The sequence below is a fragment of the Arvicola amphibius genome, chromosome 4 (assembly GCF_903992535.2).
Source record: "Arvicola amphibius chromosome 4, mArvAmp1.2, whole genome shotgun sequence".
Lineage (NCBI taxonomy): Eukaryota > Metazoa > Chordata > Mammalia > Rodentia > Cricetidae > Arvicola > Arvicola amphibius.
Window position 1 is genome coordinate 108,929,362 of NC_052050.1, and position 14,478 is coordinate 108,943,839.

Consider the following 14,478-nt stretch of genomic DNA (forward strand, 5'->3'; position numbering starts at 1 on the left):
CTACTCTGCCTATCTAATTTTCTGTCCTATTAAAGGGCCAAGGCAGTTTCTTTATTAACCAATGAAAGTAACACATAGACAGATGACTCTCCTCCATCAAGCCATTGCAAAGTCTGTCTTTGTTCATGTGGCTTCTGAGTCACTGCTCATTTGGCTCAGTGGCCAGCTAATGACTGGACTGAGCTATCCTTAAATATCAGAAATTCATTGAGGAAAAACTACTAAACAAATCAATGATAGGAAGTACAAGAGAAATGGAAGGTCTTGGAGGATTGCCAAACAGTTTTAAATCTTTAGCTTTAAGCAAATGATATAGGACTGACAATGAAATAGTATGTGTCATACACAACAAGAGAGTATTCCCTGTTTTCCTCCCCACTTCCCAAACAGTAAGAGATTGATTGAGGCATCTACTTCTGACAGCAAAGTAGACTTGAAGATAGTATCCTTTTACTAGTGACAAAGTAGGGCACTTTAATATAACCATAAAAGAATCTAGTAAGAAGTTGTAACATTTTGAATCAATATAGGCACCTGGGATGTTGTAATAAAATAAATAGTATTTGTTTTGTTTTGTTTTGTTTGCCCCTGGCAAGTGTAATAGAACCTTTGTAGGCAGTGTTAGAAAAGATCTAGGAGAACTTTTTGTTTTTTTGGTCTTTAACTTTTAGCTCTTAATACAGACCTTCCAAACTTTTGTGATTTTGTAAGTGAGAGGAGATTCTCATAAGGAGCCCTTAATCCCTTAGGATTTTCTGACTGATAATGATTTTTATTCAGAGGTAACTCCTAGTGTATTCAGGTAGACACAGAATGGAGGTGGGGTGGCTTCCAAGAGAACAGGCCTTTGATTTGGATTAGGAGGCTAGGATTTTCATCCTCTATCCTATATATACCTACCCTGGGCGTAGGAGAGAATAAGACTGAAGATTGAGTTGCCTCTAGTGGCAGTGTTTTAATAGTCAAACTGTAATACAACCGCTATAGAAGTCACAAAGGGATATTCCTCCTTTCCCATTCCTGGACTTCTTCCTCACTTAATGAATCTACTTTACTCTACACACACACACACACACACACACACACACACACACACACACACACACACGCATGCACGCGTGCCAAGTAGATGAATATCTAAGTCCCACAAAAGACAAGCCTCTGTGCTTGACAGCTTTTTAGACCAGCCTTATATATTTCTTACCAGAATGTTTCTATGTGCCATGCTTTTAAAATAAGGGGCAAATGTTGATATGTTATTGAATTTTATAAAGAGCAGGGCAAAAAGCCAAGTCAATAAATGCAAAAAGATTGAAACTATACTAATTATATTCTCTATATAATGGAATGAAATTAAAAGGGACTGAAGGAAATTGGACATTGAATAATAAACTCCTAAGTAAACAGTACGTCAAAGAAGAAACTCAAAAAGGATATAGACCTCTTTCAGCCATCTTGGCACCTGTGGAGGCCTGCTGGGAACAGGACTTCTAAAAGACAATATGTCTGGAAGGCTGTGGTGCAAGGCCACGATTGCTGGCTATAAGCGAGGTCTCCGGAACAAGAGAGAGCACATGGCTCTCCTTAAAATTGAAGGCATTTATGCCCGAGATGAAACTGAATTCTACTTGGGCAAGAGATGCGCTATGTGTATAAAGCCAAGAACAACACAGTGACACCTGGAGGCAAACCAAACAAAACCAGAGTGATCTGGGGGAAAGTCACTCGGGCCCATGGAAACAGTGGCATGGTCCGCGCCAAATTCCGAAGCAACCTTCCTGCAAAAGCCATTGGACACAGAATCCGTGTGATGCTGTACCCATCCCGGATTTAAACCAATGAAAAGTAAATAACTAAAAGTGGATTTGTCAAAAAAAAAAGGAAATAGAGAAGTGATTTTGGATAAAAAGAAATTTAAACCTCTTTTAGAATACAGCGTTATCAGTGCTATAAATTTAAACCTCTTTTAGAATACAGCGTTATCAGTGCTATATGTTGAATTTGTTATAAAGGTCATTTGGCAAGGAAGCATGAGTACAAATCAACCATTTAGAAACAGATTTTAAAAAGCCATGTAAATCAGTCAGATTAAAGGAAATATACAGCAGAGTTACAGAGTAGAAGAACAATAAAATTTAGTGGACTCATAGGTTTACTCTTCTATAATATCAGTGACATTTTCCCTCTTTAAAAAGAAATGATTTGTTTTCATTTTATGTGCATTGGCATTTGGTCTTCATATGTGAGCGTATCACATCCCATGGGACTGGACTTAGCTGTGTGCTACCATGTGGATGCTGGGAATTGGATCAAGGTCCTTTGGAAGAATAGTCACTGTTACTTACTGCTGAGCCATTTCTCCAGCCCGCTATCAGTGACATTTCAATCCATAAAAAAGAAGATGCATATTATTTAATGCAGTAAGGAGGAGTATTGATGGACTTTGTAGAAATACTGTCAATAGTTGTATGTCAACAGAATATAGGTAATTTAGGTGAAATGAATAACAACAACAAAGCAATAAACTACTGAGACACCGAAGTATAAACTCTGAATAGACTTTTAGTAAGTTGTTAGTAAACAAAGCTCTCTCTACGGTGAAAAGCGCTCATTTCTTGGGTGAAGTTGTGAAGCATATCACAGATGTAAAGAAAATGGGAGAGGGACACTTCTCAGGCTCCCTGTGGGAACAGGATTAACCAGATATCAAAATGGAGAGATATCACAAGAATATTAATATTCTTTATGAATAGTATATATTAATATAACCAAAGCAAATAACCTCTCTATTTTGTCAAAATGAAAGAGTTCTAAGCCTAATACAAAACTTATTGTATATATATTATTGTAAGAACAAATATCAAGTATAAAAATTAGAATTATAGCCAGCATAAACAATATCAAGCAAAAAACATATGCAAAATGTTTCACTAGTTAAATTATCCTAATTTAATTTAGGAATCTTCCAAGGAATCTTAGTCTTGTATTAGAAATGGCTTGGCTAAGTCATGAGAGGAAAGTAACCATGACTATCTAGTCTTCAACCTCATCAAAGACCTGAGAAGGGAAATAATATTACTTGAGTAAACACGAAGCTCAATCAAGCAACTTCCAATATGTACAATAAATGACAGAGACAACTGGCTACCTGGGCAGTCACCCAAAGTCTCATTTACAACATTGGAGCAACCAACTTTGCCCAAGACCTTGAGTAACTGACCAACCATTTTCAGAGGCAGGAAAATTTTCAAAATCGTCTTAACCTGTCTTGGCAAAGTTTGGCAGTCTTTTTTGTTGTATCCTGCTTGTTTAGTCTGGACACTGTGCGTTTTGTCAGTGGTCGGGGCATGGGCAGTTCTTTGCCCAAAGGCCAGTTTTGCCAAGAAAGAAGCAAGCATGGTCACGTGTACTATATATACAGATGTAAAAGCATATGTGGTCCTTTGGCTGCTGGACTTAGTTCCTGTTCCTTGCTCATGCAGAGTACTGCTGATCTGTGAGTCTATCCCTAAATAAAGAAACCTTTATTATATACCATTCTGGGCTAGTGTGGGACTATTTTATTATAATCAACAACAGAGTGGCACCCAACGTGGGCCAGTGTCTTAAAGAGTATTGGCTGAAGGAGTTCCCACAGCACTTGTTCCTGTGATTTTGTCCTGATTATAACAAATCAGCTCTGTCTTTTGTGCTCATTCTAATTTTACTTCTGTTGTTATTCTTACCACTTCATTGAACTCTTAAACTCCTCAGCATCTTCATGAAAGCTTCAACAAACTTCTTCCAAACTCATAGTAACTTTGAGATCTCCTTAAAAACTATGAATTATCAATTGTCTTAGTGGTCAACGCTTTCCAGAAAGTTCCCACATTCCTTTGCCCAAATCCACCAATGAAACACTGTTTTATTTTGTATGTCTCCTTGAATTTATAGTTTAAGTGTAATTTTCTATAAAAGTTTACTTGTGTTAGGTTATTATACTTAGAATTTTTCTTGATCATAAATTTTATTTGCAATAAAGATTACAAATTGAAATGAAATATGTTAACACATGTTAAGTATATTTTAGAATGATTTATAGTTGGTAATTAACAGTTTATTATAAGCAAAATAATGTGCAGATTTAAAAAGAATTTGAATTTCTCAGACATTAAAATATTTTTGTGTGATTAGTGATTATATTGAGTCTTTAGATTTTTTTGTTAAAAGCAAAGACTTTTAAAAGAAGTAATTGCTTCATGATTATTCATTGCTGTTTCTTATGTTCTTGGAGCGTAAAAAGTCCTTGTTAACTCATGCTGAAATGATTTGCTCATACCTTGAGATACGTTGGTTGAGTATGAAAATTAAAATTTGTCATTTTTGGTGCACCATTTCAAAGCATATTTTAAAATTAAAGTTCCTTCCTGTGCTTTAAATAAGAAAAGAAATCATCAAAACTTAAGAAATGAAGACTTAATTCATTGGCAATAACTACTGAATAAGTTGATTGGCAAGGCTTGTTCTTAGTGTCAAGCTGTTCATCCAGTCTTTCCTGTGAAATTCATGCCTACTTGCTGATGGAAGAGGCAAGGGTTTTGACAAAACAGTTTTAGTGCTTCCAATCTAAATATTTAGATAGCCTGGGTGGGTGAGCTTCTAGAGTGAATGCTGGGAAGGTGAGGCAGTTACTGTGAAGGAAAGGGTGTGTCCCTGAAGCTGGGGTTCTGTGTATGTACATGCTGCTGCCAAACTATTAGTGAGTACCTGTACTCTTTGTCTCTGGAGCATGTGCTGAGTCACTTTGATGGCTGTGGTTCCGATCACACCGCTGCTATCTATGGGGCAATGCGGTAGCTTTGGGAAGCATCCCTGTAAAGCTGTTGTATACAGCCATGAATGTTGCTGCACCTTTTGTTCACCTGCCTTGCATACTGCCAGAGACGCTGCTTGCCTCTCTGTGGTCTGCATCCTTCCCCTGCATGTACCAGAGCACTTTTGGTTCTTCTGTGTCTTTTCAACATTTATTTCTCAAGTGAGGAGCTTTGGAAGACAGTGACTTTGGAGCCCTACTGAGGTTTTGCTTACTGCATTGGAAGATGGGTGTGATGCCTCTCTCTGGATGGAAGAGGAAGATACTCTTTGTGCATTATCAGAGATCCCCTTTCCTTAGGCTTAGAGGCTCACCACAAAAAACAGCCTACTACATTGTACAAGTGTCATTTGCCCCTGTTCAGTTTGTGTGAGCTGCAGCTCCAGCAATTCAGATAGTGTTAACATTCTGGCTCTTCCTATTATTATTGTAAGCATGAATTCCTGCTTATCTTACTTGAGAGTCATTTCCTCTGCTGATAAGATAATCCATTAGCTTCAAAGTGAATGAATCTGAGGACTTTCAGTGTACTTAAATGCAAGGAAATACAAACCTATTAATTCAGTTCAGAAATGCCATTTAATCCATGTTTTAAGTTTAAACCATATTATATATTACCTGTATAAATGCAGCATCATTTTGCAGATTTTTGTTTGGGTTAAAATTAAGGTTTAACATAACTTTATGATTTATACAGTATGACAATTTTAAAAAGATAATAAGCCGTGTGTTTTTTTATGTTAAAGTTTTATTATCTCTCACACACATATATGTTCAAAACAAGATCACTTACTAACTCTGCTTACCCACATTTTAAAGAATTAGTCTTAATTCTTTATTATTATAAATTATGATATATTTTTCTTTTTTCTAGAATATTGGAAAGAAGATGACCTGCCAGGAGTTCATTACAAATCTCCAAGGAGTAAATGAAGGTGTGGATTTCTCCAAGGATCTTCTGAAAGTAAGCCTAGGACTGCTGATTTTCAAACAGACTTGTGTTTATGTTTACTGTGAACTTAGGCTCATAATTGCTTGAGTGTTTAAGCTTTTTTATTTAGGATTTTCTTGGTGGTATGTCTATTGAGCTTTGAGTTTGCTGCTCAGATTACCAAGTTTCCTAAGGCAGTACTTCCTAAGGATGTGTCCCGCAGTAAGTAATGCGGAAAAAACAAAGGGGTGTGGACTAGTGGCCAGCGAGTGGGTTTTGTGCTACAAGGGTATAGTTATTTCAGAAACAAACATTTGCAGACTTCTGTAGACATGTATGACAGTGTTCATTCTCAGTCACAGTGCCACTCATCTGCCTCTTGAAATAGATTAAATCCCAAGTGACTGTGAAGTGAGTGAATTATTTGCAGTTGGCATTTTTATTGTTACATTCATCTTGTTTTCATCAAATTGTTTTCAAGGAGACAAAATCAACGTTGGCATTCATAGATTTTTCAGAATTATAAATAAGAAGTATTTGATAAAATGTAAAATAATAATTGCTGTGGAGTATGAATATTTTAGAAGTAGGGTATAAGATATGTATGTTGACAATGTGAGTTTTACAGATCCCTGTTTGTTCCTGGTCTTTCATACTTGGTGCACATAGCTTTCTTTAGGAAATTGTCTAAGAATGGTGACACATTTGAATCATGCCGTAGGATGGAAGTGTGCTTGTAGACAGGTGTCCTTCATTATAGTTTATGTAACTTTTAGTCTGTTTATAAGGTGCGTGCTTAGCTAGGGCTGTACTGCCAAGCCACACCGCCAATCCTGTGTAACACATCAAGAAAGGGTGGAGTTCTGCCAGATTTGAAGAGACATGTGGAAAATTAAAGAAGGTATTAAATACAGTGCTATCAGACTGCAGAATGTAATGGTTTTAACGCTACTGATAAAAAGTTGGGTGGTTAAAAATGCTACTTCTTGTAGTTTTTGATTTTCTATATAACAAGATTTTTTTATTTTTTTTTTTATTTTTTTTTTTTTTCGAGACAGGGTTTCTCTGTAGCTTTGGAGCCTGTCCTGGAACTAGCTCTTGTAGACCAGGCTGGTCTCGAACTCACAGAGATCCGCCTGCCTCTGCCTCCCGAGTGCTGGGATTAAAGGCGTGCGCCACCACCGCCCGGCTTAACAAGATGTTTTAATGTTACAAAATGATTGCATTCTTTCCACCCTTCCCTCCAGTCTCTTCCAAGTACTTTCTCCTCTTACTGTCCCTCAAAAGCAAGGCCTCTTTTTCTTTAATTGTTATTGTTATATGAAATGCAACCTGCTCATTTCAATTAGTGTTACTTGTATGTTTGGGGTTTGGATGTTTTTGGGGTGACCACTTGTTAGTGGTTAGCCAGTTAGGGCTCATTCCCTGGGGAAGACGATTTATCCCACTCTCAGCCATGCTTTAGTTATCTGTAGTTCTTTCTCTATGGATGCCGTCCTGTGAGATTTCTCCTTACCGTGTTAGCATACCTAAAGAAGTCCAACATGGTATTTTATAAGGTTGTTTCCTTATTGAGTTAACGCTGCCATTTCTAAGGGCATAATTTCAAATGACGATGGGAAATAGAGATGGCAGAACTGTGACATGTTGAATGTGTCGTGCACACTCTACTAAAGCTGCACTGTTAACAAGACTTTTTGTTTTTGTGTTTGTTTTGTGTGTGTGTGTGTGTGTGTGTGTGTGTGGTGGTATTGGAGAGGAAAATGATGAAATCTTACCAAGGAAGAGTCTGTGAGGTGTTTTTTTAACTACATGAGAAAGGGAAATTGACAGGAAGATATCTAGATATTTAAATATTAATTAAAGGGATTTAGATATTAATAGTAAGCATATGGATGCCTCTGGCTACAGGTATATTATTGGGTAGATTATAACATTTTTGATGGAGTCGTTTAGAACCAAGCATAGATAATGTACTGTTCTTGATTTACTCTGACAAGAACTGGCCTGATGCTCTGTGAAGTCCTGCAACTATAATCATGGTCGTGAACCTCATGGGAGGGACTCCTATGTGGCATTTCTTCTTTCCTGTGGAGGAGTCCAGTGATTGGAAATAATAGTGGCATTTGGTGTGGCGACTGTCATGTGGAATACGGGTTTCCTTGTAGTGTGCCGCTCACCTTCTAAACAGCGCTTTTGTGTTAGTCTGTTAGGAGTGGTGTTTGTTGTCATCAGGTAGGGAGAGGTTTCCTGAAAGCAGCGTGGCCTTATTTCACTGTTGAATACTCAAGTTTTCCCTACTTGCTTCTCCTCCTCTTCCCCTCTATTTCAATTCTTTTAAATTCTTTGATAGTCTGTTTTCTTTCTGATTTTTTTGAAATATCTTTTAATTTGGAAGAAAATCCAATTATATTTATGCTATACCAACAAACCCAAAAACGTATGTTACCATCCCTCAGATTTCTGAGTAACTCTTTTTTTCTCTCCCTCCACCTTATTTCTAACCTGTGAAATGGCAGGCATTCATGGCATTCTGAGATTTAAGAAGAAAGTATGGTCAAAGTGAAAATAGAACACTGAATATATTTCTTATAAAATAATCAGAAATGCTTTACTCTACTGAACTTGGTATTTTGATTTTTCATATTGCTTTTAAATTTCTATGGGTCGGAAGTTATATGATTTATATTTCTTTAAATTTCTTTGGGCCAGAAGTAACATTTGTACTAATATCTGATTATGTCTGGTTGCATAGTATGAGGCATTTTAAAAACAGGTTTATCCAGCCTCCACCGCCAGCCACATTCAGAGAGTCCGGTTTGGTCGCATGACTGAGAAACCAAGGACAATGGTGATGGGCTTGGACTCTACGACATGGACGGGCTCTGTATGAGCCTTGTCAGTTTGGATGCTCACCTTCCTGGACCTGGGGGGAGTTGGGAAGACCTTGGACTTAACATAGTGAAGGGAACCCTGATGGCTCTTTGCCCTGGAGAGGGAGGGAGTGGGGGTATGGTTGGAAGGGAGGGGAGGGAAGGAGGAAGAGGAGGGGAGGAGATGGAAATTTTTAAAATATTAAATAAAAAAAGTCCTTGGTTTCTAAAACACTATGGATGCTAAGCACTAACGGTGACTCTTCTTGTCTATTCTGTTGTTGCTATGTGTTGTAGAGATCTCGCTTTAAATGGATACATTGGTATTTTTACACTGGGTATATTCAGCATTTGCAGTTGTTTTAAAACTTATTAAACCACACTTACATTATCTAAACAAAAAACATGTCATGGAGTAAGTGTTTTATGAAAGAGATTTGGAAAGCTTCTTTATTGAATTTTTGTGTGGTTTGGATATCAAGGTTAATGTGTTCTTACAAAAAGAATTTGTTACTATTTCTTCTATTTCATTTGGTTGAACAATTTGAAGACCTTAATGTCTGCTTTAAATATCAAAGAATTATGTCCTAACATCAAAAAAGAAAACAGGTTTAGCATGTGTTCACCTGATGGTGTAGGGCTTGGAAAAGATTCCAGAAGGAATTTATATGTCCTCAGCAACCACAAACTGCTCAGAAACAAGGAGGACTCATTGAGTTTGAGCAACTCTTCAGTATTAGAATGAAAGTGCTCTGTCTGCCCTGCCTTATCTGAGCAGGCTTGGCTAAGAAAGCCATACCATAATATTTCTGTATAGGGATGAGAAACACATCTCTGCTCTTCAATTCAGAGAATGTATAGCATCTTCCTCCACCTCCTGCTGACAAGATGACAAGTTGAGCCCTTTCTATAGTTGTCATTGCAGTTCCTGCTGTTTCTTAAACTGCAAGGAATTTTTTTTATATTTTTATTAAAAATTTCCGCCTCCTCCCCGTCTCCCATTTACCACCTTCCCCCTCCACTCCCCCTCCCTCTCCTGTCCAGAGAGCAGTAAGGGTTCCCTGCCCTGTGGGAAGTCCAAGTTCCTCCCCCCTCCATCCAGGTCCAGGAAGGTGAGCATCCAAACAGGCCAGCCCGTCCCTCCGCAAAGCCAGTATGCTTAGTAGGATCCAAATCGAGTGTCATTGTCCTTGGCTTCTCAGCAGCCCTCATCGTCTGCCATGTTCAGGGAGACCTGTTTTATCTCATGCTTTTTCAGTCCCAGTCCAGCTGGGCTTGGTGAACTCCGAATAGATCAGCCCCACCATCTCAGTGGATGGGAGCACCCTTGCAGTCCAGACTTCTTTGCTCATGTTCTCCCTCCTTCTGCTCCTCATTTGGACCTTGGGAGCTCAGTCCAGTGCTCCAATGTGTGGCTCTGTCTCTATCTCCATCCATCGCCAGATGAAGGTTCCCTCACGGTCCTGACTTTCTTTCTCATGTTCTCCCTCCTTCTGCTCCTCGTCAGGACCTTGAGCTCAGTCCAGTGCTCCAATGTGGGGCTCTGTCTCTATCTCCATCCATCATCAGATGAAGGTTCTATGGTGATATGCAAGATAATCATCAGTATGGCTATAGGATCTGGCCTTTTCCGACTCCCTCTCCTCAGCTGCCCATGGAACTAGCTGGGGGCATCTCCCTGGATACCTGGGAACCCCTCTAGAGTCAAGTCTCTTAATAATCCTAAGATGGCTCCCTTAATTAGGATATATGTTTCCCTGTTCCCATATCCACCCTTCCTATATCCCAAGCATCCCATTCCCCCAAGCTCTCCCTATCCTCCCCTTCACGCTTTTCTCTCCCCATCTCCCCTTGCCCCCAACCCACCCCACCCCCAAGTTCCCAATTTTTGCCCGGCAAACTTGTCTACCCAATCATACTACAAAGACATTTGTTCAACTATGTTCATAGCAGCATTATTTGTAATAGCCAGAACCTGGAAACAACCTAGATGCCCTTCAGTGGAAGAATGGATGAAGAAACTGTGGAATATAAAACTGCAAGGAATTTAAGTGTTTAATTTTCCTCATAAGTTGTTTGGAGTAAAAGTTATAGACATCTGTAATCGAAGTGAAGAAAGTTAGATGCAGAAAGACTGCCAATAGTAGAAGATCTTTTAACTTCTTCAAAGGAGGTAATGATTTTGATGCTCAGTTAGAAGCCTTATTTTTTATTCAAGCTATTAATCTGTTTCATGTCTTACTTCCTATAAACAGTCTCAATATATTTGCTTTAGGGTAGGTTCAAATGCTTTATTAAGAGAAGGTAAATAACACTCGAATTTAAATTATTATAGATTTATCTGAGCAGACTCTCACTAAATTTCCTAATTAAATACATTTGCTTTTTCTTGCTTTGTCTAAGAACAGAGTTTAGACAAATTTTTTTAAAAGAAGTTTCTAAAACTCTGTAGACTTAATGTGTCCACTCCTTAGTTGGTTGGATACTTTATAGATATATACTTTGTTTTTGATGGAATTTTTCATTTGGTATTCTTAAGGGAATGTACCTTCTAAATTCAGTAGAAAATGTGGTTAGAAAGTAATAAACCTTAAGTACATTCAAGGCTCAGCAAAGAGATGAATTTTAGGTAAAGATTAATGCATTTTCTTGGGCAAGAGGGAAATACAATTAGAGAATAAAAAGTTATACAATGCAGGTTCATAACCATAAGCTTCTTATTCAGTTATGGCTCTCTGTAAGGGTAAACTAAAACAACTCAAATATAGTCTGGAAAGTTAGAGATAGAATATTTTATGAGTTCAAACTCCACAAAAGGCCTGTTTACACATTGTTGACAATAATAACTCTAAGGATTCTTCTAGAAAAGCAAGAGCAAGCAAGCCTACCTTACTTCCTCAGCTCCATCTGGCCTTTAGTTTGATTCATTCTGCAGGGGAGAAGACCACAAACATGACACTGACAAGTTGCCCTGTTCTCTGCTATTTCCTACCGAAAAGTTGACCTCAGGCAGCACTGAGCCCTTCGCTTTTCCTCACCTCCCCCTTTGTATTTGATTCTGTGATTAGCAGTAAATGCAAGTATAATTGGGGAACTATGAATGAGGCCAGATTTTCTTAATCTTATTACTTGTATTGTTTTATTATTCACTTACAAATTTTACATTGAATGGGATCATAAAAAGGTACAAGGAATCTATTATTTCTTATGACTCCAAGCTTTTCTACAACTATCTCAAAAACTGAAGTTTTAATCAAAAATAATGAGCAGGTTTACTAAAAGAAAAGAGGGGGTCTGTTCTCTATATTCAATCAGATTAGGCATCATATTAAAATTGGCTTTAATGAAAAGTTGCTGTTCTTTACCCTTCTTTCAGAGTATTGAATATCATGTAACATAGCTCAGGTATAACTATCAATTTTAAAAAATAGAAAGTCATTGACTTATAACAAACTGTATTAACTTAACAGAAATACAATAGAGGTTTAGTAGATCCTGCTTTTCTGATTTTCCTTCTTAAATGGATTTAAGTGTATATTTAAATGTGTATTTAAATGGTTTTAAATGTGTCGTTAGGTATTTGTGATTTATATAGAAGTAAATTCGGTGTTTAGAACAAAAATACATTGGGGATTATTTTGAAGAATTGAAAGCTGAAGAGCAACATGAACCTTTTATTCTTCTAGAGGATGCTGCTGGGAGGGAGCACAGGGGAAAAAGGCGGCACAAAACCTGCTATCCAGAGAAAAGTGCTGGCTGGATACTAGTGTCAATGGTGGTGAGGGACGCGTATGTGGTATTACTGGATACCAGTGTCAACAGTGGTGAGGGACACGTATGTGGTATTACAGTGGTGAGGGACACATATGTGGTATTACGGTGGTGAGGGACATGTATGTTGTATTACTGGGGCCTCTTGTTGGATCTTCTGTTGCTGGATTGTTTTCTCAGATCCCCCATGCCTTTCTTACTGTGTTCTAACCAAATGGTGTTGAAGAGAAACAAGTAATTAAAACGAAATTCTCACTGGGTGTGGTGGAGCACACCTTTAATCCTAGCACTTGGCAGGCAGAGATAGGTGAACCTCTAGGAGTTCAAGGCCAGACTGGTCTACAAAGTGAGTTCCAGGTCAGCCTGGGCTACACAGAGAAACCCCGTCTTGAAAAACAGAACAAAACACAAACAAACAAACAAGCAAAAAATCTGTCTTCTCAATAATCTGATTTACAAAACTGAATGCACCAGAATGCTTCATGGCAGAGTTTGAGATAAATAGTGTAGAAGAATCCAGACAGCAAGATGGTGCGGGTCATATAACTGCTCAGCTTCCAATGGTATCTGCCTCTTAGAGTGAACAGGGGGGTTAAGATATCATGTGGGCCATTTGTCATGCATAAAGCTTCCTGGTACAGCTGTGAAAGTGTGTCTGAGTATTGTGAGTGATGTCACTAGTGATAGCATCTTGGGGTGGGGGGCTAATGCTCATTTTACTTCTTTTCATCTTAATCTCTATAGTTGTAAAATAAAGCATCTGCCCTGTGCCTGTAGTTGCTATATTTTTTGGGGGGACTCATGAACCATGCAATACCTACTGCCCAGCCTCTTCCTTGTCCTTCCCCTCCTGCACCACAAGTGTGTTCTCAGTTTCTGATGTGCTCAAACTTGACCATGTGATATGTTTGAAGCAAAATATGGCTTGGCATAAAAGGAATTGGAACATGGTAGGTGTCCTTTAAGGATCCATTCAGTGCAGTGCTGGGGTGTTCTTTACACTGTTGTCTTTGTAAACTCAAATCATATCTCCTAATGTTTGTTTTCCTCTTGGGCTACTGGTTAGACAAAGAAGCATGCACAAATAATGGAGCCAGCAAATGTTCAGATCTAAATCTAAGAAAGATGTTCTTTTTATAGCAGCATTCTCAAAAGATTGTGCCCTGAAGACTGGAGGAGAGGAAGAAGGGGCCTCAGTCTGGAACAGGTCTAAACTTTTTATAAATGAAAAGCCAGAAGCGAATTCTCAAAAATACTTGATCCGAGTTATATTCGGAGTATGTAGTTGGAAATAGGAACTTATGGGTGGTATTTAAGTGCAGCTATAAAAAGAGCATCCACTGTTGCCTGGAGTAGGTGAGCTCTCAAAGAGAAGGTCATGTAAACCTGGTAGCAACAGTATCTATGGAGGAAAAGGCTTAGATGCTTATCCTAGTATAAGGAAGAGAGCCTTTGAAAAGAAAAGCTATGTTAGTGAGCTTCTAAAGAGAAAAGCATTAAAGGCTGTGGCTCAAAATACAGGCTCTTGCTGCCTTTTTTCAGTGTGACAAATCAAGCTGAGTTGTGAGATGAAAAGTGTGTTTCTGTTCCTACCTTCTCCATGGAAGTCTGGAAGTCAAGATAATGGCGTTGCCTTTTGTATGGATCAGATCGCGAGTGAAGAACAGTGCTGGTGAGGATGATCCTTTAAAGTGACTGGAATCTTCACATAGTGCTTGTAGTAAATGGAAACAACAGCAAAGCCCTCCCCAAAAGAAGTTCAGTAGAAGGGTATGACAGACAGGTGCTGTTTAAAGGGCACACAGAGTTAAGCAAAAAGAAATTTACAGTGGGGGTGGTAGTAATCATTAAAGGTATTGTAATGGAATATTAACGATTTCCAGGCAGATTCAATATTTGATTTGACCACAAAGAAGCATTACCTGACTTCATACTCCATTGACTCCACAAAATTTTGAATGGTGGTGTTTGAGCATTCTTAAAATTTTGCAGCATTACCCTCTAACTTAGCATAGAGACTCGACTCGAAGTCAGTCTCGCTGTAATTTTCA

At 38.4% G+C, this 14,478-nt stretch overlaps 1 protein-coding gene and 1 pseudogene across 3 annotated transcripts in view; both read left to right on the forward strand.

The window, feature by feature from the left end:
* Window positions 1–14,478, forward strand: part of Psd3 (pleckstrin and Sec7 domain containing 3) — a 548,735-nt gene that overhangs the window by 352,130 nt on the left and 182,127 nt on the right. For all 3 annotated transcript variants that reach the window (XM_038324926.1, XM_038324929.2, XM_038324927.2), the window contains one exon: window positions 5,727–5,816. In XM_038324926.1, coding sequence (XP_038180854.1) covers window positions 5,727–5,816 — 90 coding nt within the window. The remainder of the gene's footprint in view (window positions 1–5,726; window positions 5,817–14,478) is intronic.
* LOC119811226 lies at window positions 1,503–1,866 on the forward strand (annotated as a pseudogene).